At 48.4% G+C, this 16,165-nt stretch overlaps 1 protein-coding gene across 1 annotated transcript in view; it reads right to left on the bottom strand.

The window, feature by feature from the left end:
- Positions 1-1,213: 1,213 nt before the first annotated feature.
- Positions 1,214-16,165, bottom strand: part of zfpm1 (zinc finger protein, FOG family member 1) — a 152,219-nt gene continuing 137,267 nt past the window's right edge. Inside the window, exons 5-9 of the mRNA XM_075470756.1 lie at positions 12,814-12,916; positions 11,126-11,377; positions 9,633-9,866; positions 6,552-6,794; positions 1,214-5,569 (exon numbers count right to left, since the gene is read on the bottom strand). Coding sequence (XP_075326871.1) covers positions 3,105-5,569; positions 6,552-6,794; positions 9,633-9,866; positions 11,126-11,377; positions 12,814-12,916 — 3,297 coding nt within the window. The 3' untranslated portion in view covers positions 1,214-3,104. The remainder of the gene's footprint in view (positions 5,570-6,551; positions 6,795-9,632; positions 9,867-11,125; positions 11,378-12,813; positions 12,917-16,165) is intronic.

The following is a 16,165-nucleotide window of genomic DNA, read 5'->3' as shown; positions in this document are numbered from 1 at the left end:
GATGAAACGCACAACGATGACCTCCCTTTTAATGCCTTTTCATTTCATGACATTTCGGGCCAACACGGCCCATTCTCAGGGAGTTTAACATAGGGGTGTACTCACTTTTGCACCAGCATAATTTCACAAAAATGGACAAATATGACATTTAAGTTATATTATTGACCTTTCTTTTCTGTTGTAAGCTGAACAGATGTTGTATTAAACTTACTCTATGCACGTTTTGGGAATAACTTGTGTGTGTATTAAAATATTGTTCAAAATGTTACTTTTCAACAGGGGTGTACTCATTTTCACTGTGCACTGTAGTATGCAGTATGTAGTATGTAGTATGCAGTATGCAGTATGCCGTATGCAGTATGTAGTATGTAGTATACAGTATGCAGTATGTAGTATGCAGTATGCAGTATGCCGTATGCAGTATGTAGTATGCAGTATGCAGTATGCCGTATGCCGTATGCAGTATGTAGTATGCAGTATGCAGTATGTAGTATGTAGTATGCAGTATGTAGTATGTAGTATGTAGTATGCAGTATGTAGTATGTAGTATGTAGTATGCAGTATGTAGTATGTAGTATGTAGTATGTAGTATGCAGTATGTAGTATGTAGTATGTAGTATGCAGTATGTAGTATGTAGTATGTAGTATGCAGTATGTAGTATGTAGTATGCAGTATGCAGTATGCAGTATGTAGTATGCAGTATGTAGTATGCCGTATGCAGTATGTAGTATGCCGTATGCAGTATGTAGTATGCAGTATGCAGTATGTAGCATGTAGTATGTAGTATGCAGTATGTAGTATGTAGTATGTAGTATGCAGTATGCAGTATGCAGTATGTAGTATGCAGTATGTAGTATGCCGTATGCAGTATGTAGTATGCCGTATGCAGTATGTAGTATGCAGTATGCAGTATGTAGCATGTAGTATGTAGTATGCAGTATGTAGTATGTAGTATGTAGTATGCAGTATGCAGTATGCAGTATGTAGTATGCAGTATGTAGTATGCCGTATGCAGTATGTAGTATGCAGTATGTAGTATGCAGTATGCAGTATGCAGTATGTAGCATGTAGTTTGCAGTATGCGGTTTCGAACACAGCCTCGGTCTTTCTTCAGGAGGCGGAGCTCTGCGCGCTCACCTCTGAAAGCAGGTGACCCACGGGGCTGAAGTGAAGGACGCTGCACCAGGGTCGCTCAGAACTTATTTTATTTCCCATGCATAGTTTGGACAAGAGTGTAGTGGAGCTGAGAAAACGTTTCAAAGCAAACAAAAGTGTTGACATTCGTTGTGATTTTCTCCAATACAGACATGAAAGGAATCATTAACAAATCAAAAAGTCTTCTGTGGGGTGGAAGTCCTTCGAGGAGAGCGATGGAGGGAAAAAGTGCTGCTCAACATAAATACGTTACAAAAGGAGCTAAAACTAAAACATTCAGCACATTTTATACAACACAGTGCAACCAAACGGTGGGGGTGGGGGGGGCTGGCTGCACATCTGTAAACAGCTGGGGCCTGATGCTTCAAACCATCAGGAAACACCTGGAGGCGTCACAGACTCCAGAACCAAGAGTTCTGTCTGGGTTTCTGTAAAAAACGGTTTGGTCTCCAGTAAAAGTTTTGGACTCGGGTCACTGAAGCAGGAGTTTCTGGGGTCAGAGGTCAGGACGCTGGGCAGGAATGATGCCTGAACCAGGTTAAACTATCGGGCTAAATGCGGGCGAATCAGAACCGCCTGAACCGCCGAACTTTGGGCTGAGGCGGGGACGCCAGCAGCTTCAGGACAGACGGGTTCTCTGAAGGAACCGGGGTTCTGGTCGTATCGGGCCAGAAGAAAAAGCCCAAACACAGACGGACGGTGTCTGCTGGGACGTCCACAGAACAGCCACAAACTCCACAAACTGGACTCTGGGCCGGATCTGTTTCCATTCAGTTCTACAGAAACCGGGTCAGACGGGATCTCACAGTCCAGCCCAGATACTGAGAAAGAAGCTTTTGGTCTGAAGCATCAGATCCAGATCAGCTGTGCAGCACTCGGACCTGCAGAACTCTGCAGAACTCAGCAGAACTCTGCTTCTGTTGCTCCGTCCGTCACTACAGTAACCCAGAAGGGACAAACCCAACACCAAACCACCTGATTAAACCCACACCAGGTTGGTTCTGGACCTCCAGAGTCGAGTTTCAGAATCTTTTCAAGACTCTAAATTTGTTGCAGAAGCTCACAAAGACACTTCAGAGAACTCGAAGGAGGAAAAAAACGAGATGAGCCTCAGGCAGGATTCAAACCGAGCCGTGGGCGTGTCCAAGCATCAGGCCCCGCCCACCGCCGGGCCTCCGTGTCAAACCCGCCGCAGCTCTCTGCGTCACGAGCATCACGAGTCCCAGCTAACACTGTACAGCAGCTGTATGAGAGCGCGTGGCGTGCACGTGGCGTGCACGTGCCTTCATCACCGGACAGAAAGAGAAACACAATCATCAATAAAAAAAAAAAAAAACAGGCGGCGGTCTGCCGCTGAACGCCGAGGACGGACGTCTGATTGGACGCTGCGGCCAGCATCAAAGCGGCGCCGGCGTCCCCCTCAGCACGAAACGCCGCCGCGGTAAAAGTCCAGTGATATCACATATCTACACGTAGAAAAGTTCACTTCAACGCGCCCGGATCCAAACGTCCAACAGTATGAAAAATATACAAATAAAAAACAGCAGGTAGGTAGTTTCTGTTGAAATCAGTGAACTCACAGATAAATATTTCACATTGTTTCTCCCTAAAATAAAAACTTCTGCGTATGAAAGCAAAGAAGAAAACCTTCAGTAATTAGTAACATGGTGATCAGGTCTCAGCCAGAAGGAGCCAGTGTTGGAACCAAAGCATCAGAACGAGTCTTTCTCCACCAGAGGAACGGGACGGGCGGCGCCCTGAAACCCGACGCACCGCCAGGCCGGCTCAGCCTCGGCTCAGCCTCGGCTCTGAGTGTTCGTTCCCAGCAGCTTCCTGCCGGGTGAGTAACAGTCACTGCCCGCCGGGCGCGGCGGCGGCGGCGGCGGAGGAGGACCGGCTGAGCTTCCTGGAGTCAGACAAGGAAAACTTGGGCAGGCGGGCGCACGGCTCACTTCACGTGCTCGGCGCTGTGGGAGGAGCAGTAGTACTTCTTGTGGGCGATGAAGGTGGAGAGGCTGCTGAACCGGATGTTGCACAGCCGGCAGAAGCGCGAGTTCCCGTTCTGCACCGGGGAGACCGCCGCGGCTTTGGGGCCGGCGGCGGCGGGCTGAGGGGAGGGGGCGGGGCGAGAGGCCGGGGGCGGGGCAGCCTTCTCTGGAAGGTGGGTGGGCACAGGTGACGTGGTCAGAGAGGGGGGCCGTGGGGGGGAGACGGGCAGAGGGGATCCTCCCCCGGCCGAGGGGCTGCCGTTCACCAGCGGGGACGCGGGGGACGCCGCGCCGCTCCGGGCCTGCCCGTTGATGCCGTCTCTGTGGACGCGGGGGGCGAGTCGGGCCTGGCTGGTGGGGGTGGTGGGGGGGGCTGCAGCAGACGCATCTCTGGGGCTGAGGCTGAGGCTGCGGCTGCCGGGGCTGCGGCTGGCGGCGCGGCCCGGCGGGGGCGGAGCCTCCTGCGGCGGCTGAACGGTTAGAACCAGGCCGTGGGCGGCCTTGAAATGCTCCACCAGGTTGCAGGTGATGGGCCTGTTGGGGCAGTAAGGGCAGACCACCAGGGCGGAGCCGGAGCCGGCGCCCGGCGTGGCTGCGAGGGCGCCGCTGGTCTGCGTGGGGGACGCGGCGCCCGAGGCGGGGACGGCGGGGGGGTGCGGGCTGGACGACGCCCCCTGAGCCTTGGCCTCCGCCGGGTGGAGGTCCGGCCGTTCCCGGCTCTTGGGGGAGGTGGAGGCAGAGCTCTTGAGCCGCTGCAGCTGCTCCAGGCTGTGGGGCAGCAGGGTGGTGGCGGGGCAGTAGTAGGTCTTGTGGGCCAGGTAGTTCTCGATGCTGTTGAAGCTGATGCTGCAGGCGGTGCACTTGTGGTAGTCGGTCAGAGGCAGAGCCGGGAGGACGCCGCCGCCGCCGCTCTGCCGAGGCGCCTCCCTGAGACGGGGCCTCTTGCTCAGGTCGATGGGGCCGTCCCCTTCGGGGCTGGAGCCGCCCGCACCGCCCGGAGAAACTTCCTGCTTCACCGCCAACCCCAGAACGGACGGAGACGGAGCCGAGGCCGCAGCGGCAGCGTTGGCGGCTGCGGCGGCCGCGGCGTTGGCCAACGCTTCGGTTCTGGCCATGTGGATCTCGTACATCTTCTTCCTCTTCCGCGTGCGGATGGGCTGCGGCAGGAAGGCGGCGTTGGCGGTCTTGGCCATGTGCACGGCCCGCTGGTTGGACGGGTCGTGGCGGGACGCGCAGTAGAACCGTTTGTGGACCGTGTAGTTCTCGTGGCGGCTGAAGCGGATGTTGCACGCCTCGCAGAAGGTTTTGTTGGGGTCGTCCTCCTGGTCCTCTGCAGAACCGCTGGCCGGACTCTGGCTGCCCTCGCTCGCTCCTCCTGCCCCGCCTCCACCTGCCCCGCCTCCTCCTGCCCCGCCCTCCCCCTCAGAGGAGGACGACGCCCCCTCTCTCCCTGCCGGGGTTTCCGTCGTCACCTCCACCCTCTTGGACTCTGTTGCTCCACTTCCTGCTGGCGGGTCGGCGTCGGCCGGGGAGGCGGAGGCGGCTCTGCTCGACGTCCCGACCAGAGGAGAGGCGCCGTGCGGCCCGCCGGAAGGCGCCGGGGCCGGCGCCGTGGATCCGGCGCCCGAAGCCGAGCCCGCGCCGTCTCCTTGGTGCCGGCTGGAGCAGTACAGCCTCTTGTGGGCGTAGAAGTTGTTGATGTTGTTGAAGGTGATGTCACACTCGAAGCAGGTGGCGCCTTTGTGAGGCGGCGCCGCCGTGGCGCCGGCGGTTCCGGGGGGAAAGAAGGCGGCGGCAGCGTTGCTCTGGGTGACGGTCTGGCCCTGCTTCAGACGGCTGTGGACCATCTCCGACATTTTGGCCAGAATCTCAGACGCCTGAGGCAAGATGGCCGCCTCGGGGTTGAACATGTACTGAGGTAGGAACATGGCTCCTCCTCCTCCGATGTGGGCGGGGCTGGAGCCCGGAGTGGGACTGGTGGGCTCCGCCTTCACAGTGGTGGGGGCCGGACTGGTGGGGGAGCTGGATGTCTGGCAGGTGGAGGCCTCCTGATGCTCGTCTCCACCCTCCTGAACCTCCATCTGCTCCTCTGACTCCGCCTCCGACTGAGGCTCCTCTTTGATCTTCAGGTCCAGACTCCGAGCGTCCGGGGAAACGTAGTCCCGAGGCGTGGCCGAGCCCCCGTTTGCACCTGGGCTGGAGGAGTCCGGTTTGGGAACGCAGCCGAGCGGCTCCCTCTCCTGCGGAGACGGCTGGGAGCTCTCCACCGACGAGGGGGTGCTCTGGCGAGGGGCGGGGCTCCGCTCGGCCGGGACCCGGACCTCCAGGTGGGTTCGCACGTGCTGCTGCAGCTGGGCGGGCGAGTCCGAGTTGTGGCCGCAGATCTGACACTTCAGCACCACGCCGGAGTCTCCGGGACTCAGACCTGCTGAGCACAGGAAGCATTAGCGACCATGTGACGTCACAATTTAAAGGGACAGTTCGCCTCTTTTGACATGAAGCTGTATGACATCCCATATCAGCAACATCATTTCTGAACATCTTCTTACCCCCCGCTGCGTCCTGTGAGCAGAGTTCCAGCCTCGTTTTGGTGTTGATGAAGGTAGTCCGGCTAGTTGGCTGGGGTTTAAAAAATAAAGCGTTTTGCTTCTCAGAACAATATGCGTTCAACAGAGTAATACATTTGCATCACAAAATGGTTCTCCAGGAAAAAGTCAGACCTCACAATCTCTTGGCCCTATTTTCTCTCCCTTCGTATCACTGCCTGCTGTGCAGACCGTGCAGCAAACACTGTAACAAGCGTGGCTGTCGGCAGGCGTCTTTCCCTTCCTTCTCTTTCTTTTCCTTCTCTTTCCTTTCCTTTCCTTTCCTTTCTTTCCTATTCTTTCCTTCTCTTTCTCTTTCCTTTAGTTTCTTTTCCTTCTCTTTCCTTTCTTTCTCTTTCCTTTCCTTTCGTTTCTTTTCCTTCCTTTTCTTGCATTTCCTTGTCTTTCCTTTTCTTTTGTTTATGTGCTGTGCAGAGCGAGCAGTCCCCGGCTTCCGAGCAGCAAACACCGTAACAGGCGCGGCTGTCGGCAGGCGGCAGCAGGCAGTGATACGAAGGGAGAGAAAATAGGGCCAAGAGATTGTGAGGTCTGACTTTTTCCTGGAGAACCATTTTGTGATGCAAATGTATTACTCTGTTGAACGCATATTGTTCTGAGAAGCAAGACGCTTTATTTTTTAAACCCCAGCCAACTAGCCGGACTACCTTCATCAGCACCAAAACGAGGCTGGAACTCTGCTCACAGGACGCAGCAGGGGGTAAGAAGATGTTCAGAAATGATGTTGCTGATATGGGATGTCATACAGCTTCATGTCAGAAGAGAAGAACTGTCTCTTTAACATCTGGTGAGCGTGCGACGTACCCGTGGACAGCGGCAGCTTCGGGAGGCCCGGGCCCGGGGAGTAGACCTCGCTGCGGGACCCGGGCTGGCACACCATGTGGCTGGTCACCAGGTGGCTGTACAGGATGTCCCTGGTGGTGGAGATGAAGCCGCAGCCGTGGCACACGCCGTTCAGGGTGTCTGTGTGCACCTTCAGGTGGCGCTCGCAGTTGGCTTTTGTGGTGAAGGCTGACAGACAGATGAGACAGACGAACGGACGCTCACCTGCGGGAGGAAGGACAGCGAGAAGAAGTTAAACTCTGACTCTGACTGAGGACCCCATGGATATATTTATGGGTAATAAGCTGTGGACAACTGTCTCATTATTTATGGAACACTGCAGAACCAGCCCAGATCATCAGCCCTCCACCACCGTGCTTGACAGCTGGTGTGAGGTGTTTGTGCTGATATGCTGTGTTTGGTTTCCTCCAAACGTGCTGCTGTGTATCATGAGTAAACATTTCCACTTTGCTCTGGTCTGTCCAAAGGACTTTGTTCCAGAAGTCTTGTGGTTTGTTCAGATGCAGCTTTGCAAACCTAAGCTGTGCTGCCATGTTCTTTTTAGAGAGAAGAGGCTTTCTCCTGCAGCCCTTCCACACAAGCCATACCTGTTCAGTCTGTTTCTAACTGTGCTGTCATGACCTTTAACCTTTAACATGCTAACTGAGGCCCGCAGAGTCTGAGATGTAGCTCTTGGGTTTCTGACCTTGGGGTGACCTTTAACCTTTAACATGCTGACTGAGGCCCGCAGAGTCTGAGATGTAGCTCTTTGGGTTTCTGACCTTGGGGTGACCTTTAACCTTTAACATGCTGACTGAGGCCCGCAGAGTCTGAGATGTAGCTCTTGGGTTTCTGACCTTGGGGTGACCTTTAACCTTTAACATGCTGACTGAGGCCCGCAGAGTCTGAGATGTAGCTCTTGGGTTTCTGACCTTGGGGTGACCTTGCTGGGACGTCCACTCCTGGGAAGATTGACAGCTGTCCTGAATGTTTTCCACTTGTGAATAATCTTTGGCTGTGTTCCAAACCACATACTTCTCCTACTTCTCCTACTAACTTTTTGAGTTAGTAAGCGAGTTTGAGTAAGCAGAAGTTCCCGGATGCATACTAGATTCTCCTAAATGTTGGGTATGCATCATGAGGTTACTACACATACTCAAACTACCCAAGATGCAACGTAATGTGACGTCGCCGATCGTCCTTTCCTGTCAAAACGGCAGTTTCAAGCTAGCTACAACGAGGGTAGGTTCACTTCCTGTTTTCAAAACAAAAGCACCAATTGTATGGTAATGGCTTTCCCTATGATAAAAGGCAACGGGTATTTTATTTTGTGAAAATAACCGGAAGTGCGTTGCTCACTGTGGCTAGCTTTAGTAAACAGCTGGTATTTTGTCAGGTTTTCAACACGTTGGGGATCTAAACGACTACTTTCTCACCTGAAAATGTTTCAAATGTTGCTAAAGTTTACAGAGTTTAGAGCTTAAGGGAAATCAGCTTCAGGCCGGCTGATTTCGGCTCGGGCAGGAGCGAAATGCATTGTTGGTAAACACTCTGCATACTGTCTGATCGATCAGTATGCAATGCAGTATGCAGTATGTAGTATGCAGTATGCAGTATGTAGTATGCAGTATGTAGTATGCAGTATGCAGTATGTAGTATGCAGTATGTATTATGCAGTATGCAGTATGGAAGTATGCAGTATGCAGTATGCAGAATGTAGTATGTAGTATGCAGTATGCAGTATGTAGTATGGAGTATGGAAGTATGTAGTATGTATTATGTATTATGTAGTATGCAGTATGTAGTATGCAGTATGTATTATGCAGTATGTATTATGCAGTATGCAGTATATAGTATGCAGTTTGTATTATGTAGTATGCAGTATGCAGTATATAGTATGTAGTATACAGTATATATTATGTAGTATGCAGTATGAAAGTTTGCAGTATGTAGTATGCAGTATGTATTATGTAGTATGCAGTATGTAGTATGGAAGTATGCAGTATGTAGTATGCAGTATGTAGTATGCAGTATATAGTATGCAGTATGTAGTATGCAGTATGTATTATGTAGTATGCAGTATGCAGTATGTAGTATGAAAGTTTGCAGTAAGTAGTATGTAGAATGCAGTATGTATTATGTAGTATGCAGTATGCAGTATGTAGTATGCAGTATGCAGTATGTATTACGCAGTATGCAGTATGGAAGTATGCAGTATGCAGAATGTAGTATGTAGTATGCAGTATGCAGTATGTAGTATGCAGTATGTAGTATGTAGTATGCAGTATGTAGTATGCAGTATGTAGTATGCAGTATGCAGTATGTAGTATGCAGTATGTATTATGTAGTATGCAGTATGCAGTATATAGTATGCAGTATGTAGTATGCAGTATGTATTATGTAGTATGCAGTATGCAGTATATAGTATGCAGTATGTAGTATGCAGTATGTATTATGTAGTATGCAGTATATAGTATGCAGTATGTAGTATGCAGTATGTATTATGTAGTATGTAATATGCAGTATGTAGTATGCAGTATGTAATATGCAGTATGTAGTATGCAGTATGCAGTATATAGTATGCAGTATGTAGTATGCAGTATGTAGTATGTAGTATGCAGTATGTAGTATGCAGTATGTATTATGTATTATGTATTATGTAGTATGCAGTATATAGTATGCAGTATGCAGTATATAGTATGTAGTATGTAGTATGCAGTATGCAGTATATAGTATGCAGTATGTAGTATGTAGTATGCAGTATGTAGTATGCAGTATGTAGTATGTAGTATGCAGTATGTAGTATGCGGTTTCAAACACAGCCACTCTCTCTGTAGAACGATGGACTCCAGATAGTTTGGAAATGGCCTTATAACCCTTCCCAGGTTGATGGGCAGCAATAGTTGCTGATGTCTTTCCTCCTTGGCATCGTGTTAACTCACACCTGAACGCACTCTACTGACCCTCTTACTTCCTGTTAGCTTTTGCTAAATAAACAATGAGACGGTGCTGGTTGTCACACGTCTGGTGGTATTTATCTCACATTAAGGGAGGTTTTCTCACCGCTGTGCGTGCGCATGTGGATCTCCAGCGAGCTGGCGCTGGGGCAGCTCTTGTTGCACTGTGGGAAGGGGCAGATGCGCTCGTTGGGGTAGGACTCCTTGGGCTTGTCCTGCGGGGGGGAGGACGCCGCGGCTGGCTGCTTCTGCCGGCTGGCGCAGTAGTACATCAGATGGGCCTGCAGGTTCCTCTCGCTGCGGTACCAGATCCCACAGTCCTTGCACGGGAAGATGTCCTCTGAAAGCCATGAAAACAGAGACGTGAGCGGACAGAACAGACGTGTAAACGCACTTCTGATCCTGACAGGCGTGTGGATGCTCAGCGTTAAACTTTTCCTTCAAACCCAAATATGTTTGTTTGTTTGTTTGTCACGGAAAGAATTTCACAGTTTGAACCCACACACACATAAAACAGGATGTTGGAGCTCACAGAGACACAGAAAGCAAACCAAAGCACACTCACCTCATCGCTACGAGTATCCAAGACAACAAGATAAGATCGCTATGGCGACAGCAATTATCATACTGTCTTATTTTTGAGTTATTTCTGACTACATCCAATAATTTGCTGCTATGTGTGTGTGTGTGTGTGTGTGTGTTCTTGCACTTACTGTTGAGTGAGGACCAAGTCAAGTTTTTAACCAACATAGTGAGGTCGTTTCTGAGTCCAGACTAAACATGGAGAAGCAGCATTTAGCTGTTGTGGAACAAACTGCCAGTGGAGATTAAACTTTCACCAAATGGAGACATTTTTAAATCCAGGTTAAAGACATTTCTGTTCTCATGTGTCTATGCATGAAATCTGCACGATATCTTTGAACTTATCTGGACTGTTGCTTGTTTTTAAATTAATTTAAATGATTTTATTTGTTTCTCTTTATATTCTTTTATGTATTTTAATGCTTCTTCCACTCCCTGCTGCAAGGCTTTTATTTTATGTGAAGCACTTTGAATTGTTTGTACATGAAATGTGCTACAAATAAATTTGATTTGATTTGATTTGATTTTTACATAGTGAGGACATTTTGGCCGGTCCTCACTTTGTTTCCCTCTGGATGACCTCCTCAGGTTATATAGATGTCCTTTAATTTTCTCAGTAGTTTAACACAGATTAAAATATTTTTCTGAATCATTTGTGCTTCTCAAAATCTGAAGCAGTGTATCGGATCACTACGCCACCGAGTGTCTGGAATGACACTTTGTTTGTTTCTAAGTGAACCTGAAATACTGGTCCTCACTTTGTGAGTGCTTTTACTCGGTCCTCACTCAGCACAGAGTGCTAGAATGTGTGTGTGTGTGTGTGTGTGTGTGTGTGTGTGTGTGTGTGAGATGGAACCTGGCTGTTACAGAGCCACGCTGCCACCTGGTGGCGAACCAGAGCATTACAGTTTACAGTGAGGCTGAGTCGGGAGCATCAGACCAGAGCGGGTATTCTTATAGAAACTAAACATTTTCTAACCCCTTTGTTCTGCAAATCATTTTCTTAGAAAAACTCACTGTTAACAACAGCTGTGGCCAAGATGGCCGCCATGCCGGCCTGCTGCGGGAGGAGCTGGATGTCCGAGTGCAGCGCCGCCGGGTACAGCGGCTCCTCCTTCACCATTGGCTGCTTCTGAGTGACGAGGCTGAGCGGAGGAGAGAGCCGGGCCGGCAGCGAGGAAGAGGAGGAGCGTGGAGGCGGGGTCAGGGAAGCCAGGAGCTGTTCACCGGCGGCGATCTCTCTGGTCACCTTACAGAACAGCTGCTCACCTGGAGACACGGAGCGTCACCGTTAACTCACTGCAGCCCAGAGCGCCGAGACGCTGAGAGTCTCAGAGTCTAAGAGTCTAAGAGTCTCAGAGTCTCAGAGTCTCAGAGTCTTAAGCCCTATTCGGACGGGACTAGTTCAATGGGGGGACGTATGGTAATGTTGGTTAACCAGACGACGCCAGGGAGAAGAAATGACCAATTCGGACGGGACAAGAAATCCCTGTAATATTCATCTAACATGGGAGGAGTTGTTGGTTACGCACAACCGTCACATCCTGGATGCTATGCACGTCTTCATTTCACTTCCGTAAACCCCATCTGTACACAGACATGGAGCCGACCATGCGTGCTTGCAAGCAGCGCTTCATCCAGAACCTCCATGTTTGCAAACAGACACACCTAATTGATTCTCTTTTTAAAAGGATGTGACGACATATTCCGTACTTATTACCGAAGGTCGCATTCGCACGGGATTAGTATTACCTGTGGTAGATACTCCGGACCGTTTCACAGGAGGTAGAATTCTCGGCAAAGTTTACCGACATACTCCGCTATCTTTACTGACATGGCGCGTTCGGACGGGACTAGATTTCCCGGTTATTATTACTTTACCCCAGGTCCCCCCATTAAACTAGTCCCGTCCGAATAGGGCTTAAAGGGGAACTCCGGGGCATTTGAAGCGTGTTTCCATTGCTAGAGGTTGTCAAATACTGACAGTAGGACACAGACTGGTGGACATCTGCGCTCCCTGTGTGGAGATCGCGCTGTTAACACACCCTGTCATGCGAGGCTAATACGTGGTGGCTAGGGGCAAGCGCTAACCCTTCCACGTAAAACAACAACTTGCACACTGCAGAAACGTCGATACTCACATATACAAAACAATTATCTTCTCTAGAAAAACTGTGTTCAAGTATTTAAAACATTACAACAATACATGCCCAGTAATATTGTTGTAATGTTTTAAATACTTGAACACAGTTTTTCTAGAGAAGATAATTGTTTTGTATATGGGATTATTCTCCATTGACTCTTTTGGGCTTTCACATGCGCGAGCCTACAACCAGCCGGTGAGTTACATGCTGTTTATGAAGTTGTTTTGTAACGTCCCCATGCCAGTAATGTCAGAACCATGCATATGGTTTTGATGGTAAGGCTTGTGACTTTATTGTCGGATGGTTTATAAAGTGGTGTGACGTTTCTGCAGTGTGCAAGTTGTTGTTTTATATGGAAGGGTTAGCGCTTGCCCCTTAGCCACCACGTATTAGCCTCGCATGACATGCTGTGCGGACAGCGCGATCTCCACACAGGGAGCGCAGATTTGCACCAGTCTGTGTCCTACTATCATTATTTGACAACCTCTAGCAATGGAAATGCGCTTCAAATGCCCCGGAGTTCCCCTTTAAGAGTCTCAGAGTCTCAGAGTCTGTTCTCACCTCGGCTGTAGACGGTGCAGTTGGCAGCGGAGGCGTCGCAGGTCAGGGGGAGGCGGCTCATCCAACAGTCTGCTTCTTTACACGCCAGAGTCCAGCCCGAGCTCTGCTCACACAGAAAAGAGAAAGCTTATTAAACCCATCAGCCGTTTCCTGTCAGCGAGGACGTGCATCCCCGGAGGGGTGACGACTGAATTTAAGTTTTTATTTCTACAGATAAACATGGAAATAAAAGGAAAACATTAATAACTTCACAGATTAAAGAAGAAGAAGCTTGTTTAATCCCACCCCTTCTCTAATAATCACTTCCTGTTCAATCCTTCTCCACATATAGCTGGTTTTTAACTTTAGAGCTCGATTATAAGACGAAGCCACCGATTCCCTGAAGTCTGAACTTCGCCACCTTTGAGGCGTTTCAGCTCGCAGTGACATCACAGCGTGGGTTTCCTCATCATTTACCTCCAAACACGCCTGCTTTTAGGCCTTTTAAAGCTTCAACACGGCTCCTTTCTGTGTTTTAAGCGTTCGCGCCCCCCAGAGCTGGGGCAGACCAGCTGATCATTGAAGGAAAACGCCATCATCACATGTCAGCGTGCGGCCGGCGGTAAACACCCGTTACAACCCGAGAAGGAAGTGAGGGAACGAAACAAATAAAGAAATAAATAAAGATCTGATGAGGCTGATGGGCGGCCATAATAAGATCCTCCGTGGACACAGCTTGTGTGGAGGTATGAGAGCACAGTGCACACACCTGCGCGCACACACCTGCGCACACACCAGCGCACACACCAGCGCACACACCAGCGCACACACCTGCGCACACACCTGCGCACACACCTGCGCACACAGAGTACAATCATGTCTTTGTTCGTGAGCCTCAGCTGCAGCTTTTCCTCTGAACGTCACTCCCAACAGGTTTGTCCACGTTTCCAGCAGCAGAACCAGGAACCAGAGAAAAGCTTCCAGGCCTCCTGCTGCCTCTGAGCTCCTCTGTGGGAGGTCCTGGGCCATGTAATCCAGCTGAGTTCTCTGTCTTTGAGCTGCTTTAATGCTGATTCTGAAATATTCTGGTTCTGAAATCAGGATTTTATTAGAGCAGAGCGACAGTCTGGGAACGCTTTCAGTGATTTTTCAGTCCCAGAGAAACAGAAAAACCTGTGAATGAGAGCAGCTTTATGGGGAGTTCAGCTGGATTAATGAACTCTTTAGTGTTTTTACTGAAAGATGCAGAAAGATGGAAGTTTGGAGCCTGAACAGAGCAGCTGGGACCAGCTGGAACGCTTTTGGCCTGATTTTATACGATTTAACATGTTTACATGCTGCTCATTTTCTTCTGATTTTAAACTAACATGTTTACACGTCTTTTAAAAGGTTTTCCTCTGGTTTCTACTGTCCTATAAAGTGCCCTCTGTCTTTAGTTGAGCCTCTCAGATGTTCTGGTGTCATGATTTTCCTCTTAGGATGACTTTGCACGCCAGTTTCCTCCCTTTTAAAGCACCTTCGGCTGGATCACCGGGCGAAACTACCACTAACTGTTGGTTGGGTCCGTCTATCAGATCCAATCCTTTTCAGCTGAAATGTGTGAAGTTTCCTGCTTCTAACAGCATATAAAGGCAGATAGATCTTCACTTTAAATGACTTATATTGTGCTTTTTTATAAAAAAAAGTTCCAAACTGCACCCTTCTTACCAGACTGACTAAATAATCCTGATACTGATCCGGAGTCTGACTCACAAACGAATCACTCGTCTGTGATTAACTGCTAACCTAAACTGGGTGGAATCAAAGATCCTTTCTGACTTAAATGTGAGCAGAAATCATTTATGTGCTCACTTTAAACTTTAATTCAAACTTAGTTCTTACACAAACACATTTCCACTTTCTTTATGACTGACTTGAAACCGTTTATAGGAACTTTTTCACTGTTTTCTCAGAAAATAAAAGATAAAATAAAAATTTTTACAGCTTTAATTATTATCATTTTTTACGGATTTAATTATTTATTAGTTTTAATGATTTAATTATTATTATTTTTTACGGAATTAATTATTTATTAGAATTTAAATTATTATTATTTTTTACGGCTTTAAGTATTTTCTTTTTTTTACAGCTTTAATTATTTAATTATTATTATTTTTTACAGCTTTAAATATATATATTTTTAGAGCTTTAATTATTAATATTTTTTACAGCTTTAAATATATATATTTGTTTTACAGCTTTAATTATTTAATTATTTTACAGCTTCAATTATTTAATTATTATTTACAGCTTTAATTATTATTATTTTTTACAGCTTTAATGATTTAATTAATTTTTTTTTACAGCTTTAATTATTTAATTATAATTTTTTACAGCTTTAATTACTTAATTATTAATATTTTTTTACATCTTTAATTATTTAATTGTTTTTTACAGCTTTAATTATTTAATTATTTTTCTCAGATCTCTCCTTCCTCCTGCTGAGCATCCTTTATGCATTCCACAGCTCATATAAATAAGCCACAGCAGCTCAGCGCTGAGGTGCAGAACTGCTTCTCCTCCACCAGGAGGCGATATTTGCTCAGCTCTGGGCCTCAGAGCGCTGCAGCTCGCCGTGCTTCCCGACGGGTTAAAGTTCACACGCTGGTGCTTCCTGTCTGTTATGTGGTTAGTTTAACTCCTGTTTGATTAAGATCTTTATCTCAAAGTGTTGCAGTTCGGCCGGCAGACTTTAACCAAGCTTAACCTAAAACAAACATTGTTTCTGCCTAGAAAAACAAATTACAAGACCGACGAGCGCCTTTTAAAAGGCGTCCAACACAAACCTGGTGATCCTGGCGTGTAACTGAATCAGAGGCGTGAAAACAGGCAGCAACAGGAAGTGTGTTTCACCAAAACTGGCACTTTACGAGCATTTGGCCCCAAACAGACGGCTGATAAACGCTCTCATTGCTCATGTATCTGACTTCCATTCCCTCCATCAGTGATAAACTGCCAGAAACCTGCTTCCCCTCTCTGTCAATGCTTCATTACAGAGGCACAAAGCACGTTTAGAGGTTTGATCTGCACATACAGGTGGATGTATGTGCAACAGGAAGGAAACTAAAGTCCAGGTTATACGTCCGTCTGCGTCAAAGGATCAAAAAGGATCATCTTTACTGCCCCAGAGGGGTAAACAGGTTCAAATGAGACGGTCTGAGAGGAACTAAGGATGGGAGGAGAGGAACTAAGGATGGGAGGAGAGGGACTAAGGATGGGAGGAGAGGGACTAAGGAGGGGAGGAGAGGGACTAAGGATGGGAGGAGAGGGACTAAGGATGGGAGGAGAGGGACTAAGGAGGGGAGGAGAGGGACTAAGGATGGGAGGAGAGGGA

This window comes from Odontesthes bonariensis, chromosome 7, assembly GCF_027942865.1.
Source record: "Odontesthes bonariensis isolate fOdoBon6 chromosome 7, fOdoBon6.hap1, whole genome shotgun sequence".
Taxonomy (NCBI): Eukaryota; Metazoa; Chordata; class Actinopteri; order Atheriniformes; family Atherinopsidae; genus Odontesthes; species Odontesthes bonariensis.
Note: the sequence above shows the minus strand (reverse complement) of the source record. Positions and strands in the feature narration are given on the sequence as shown.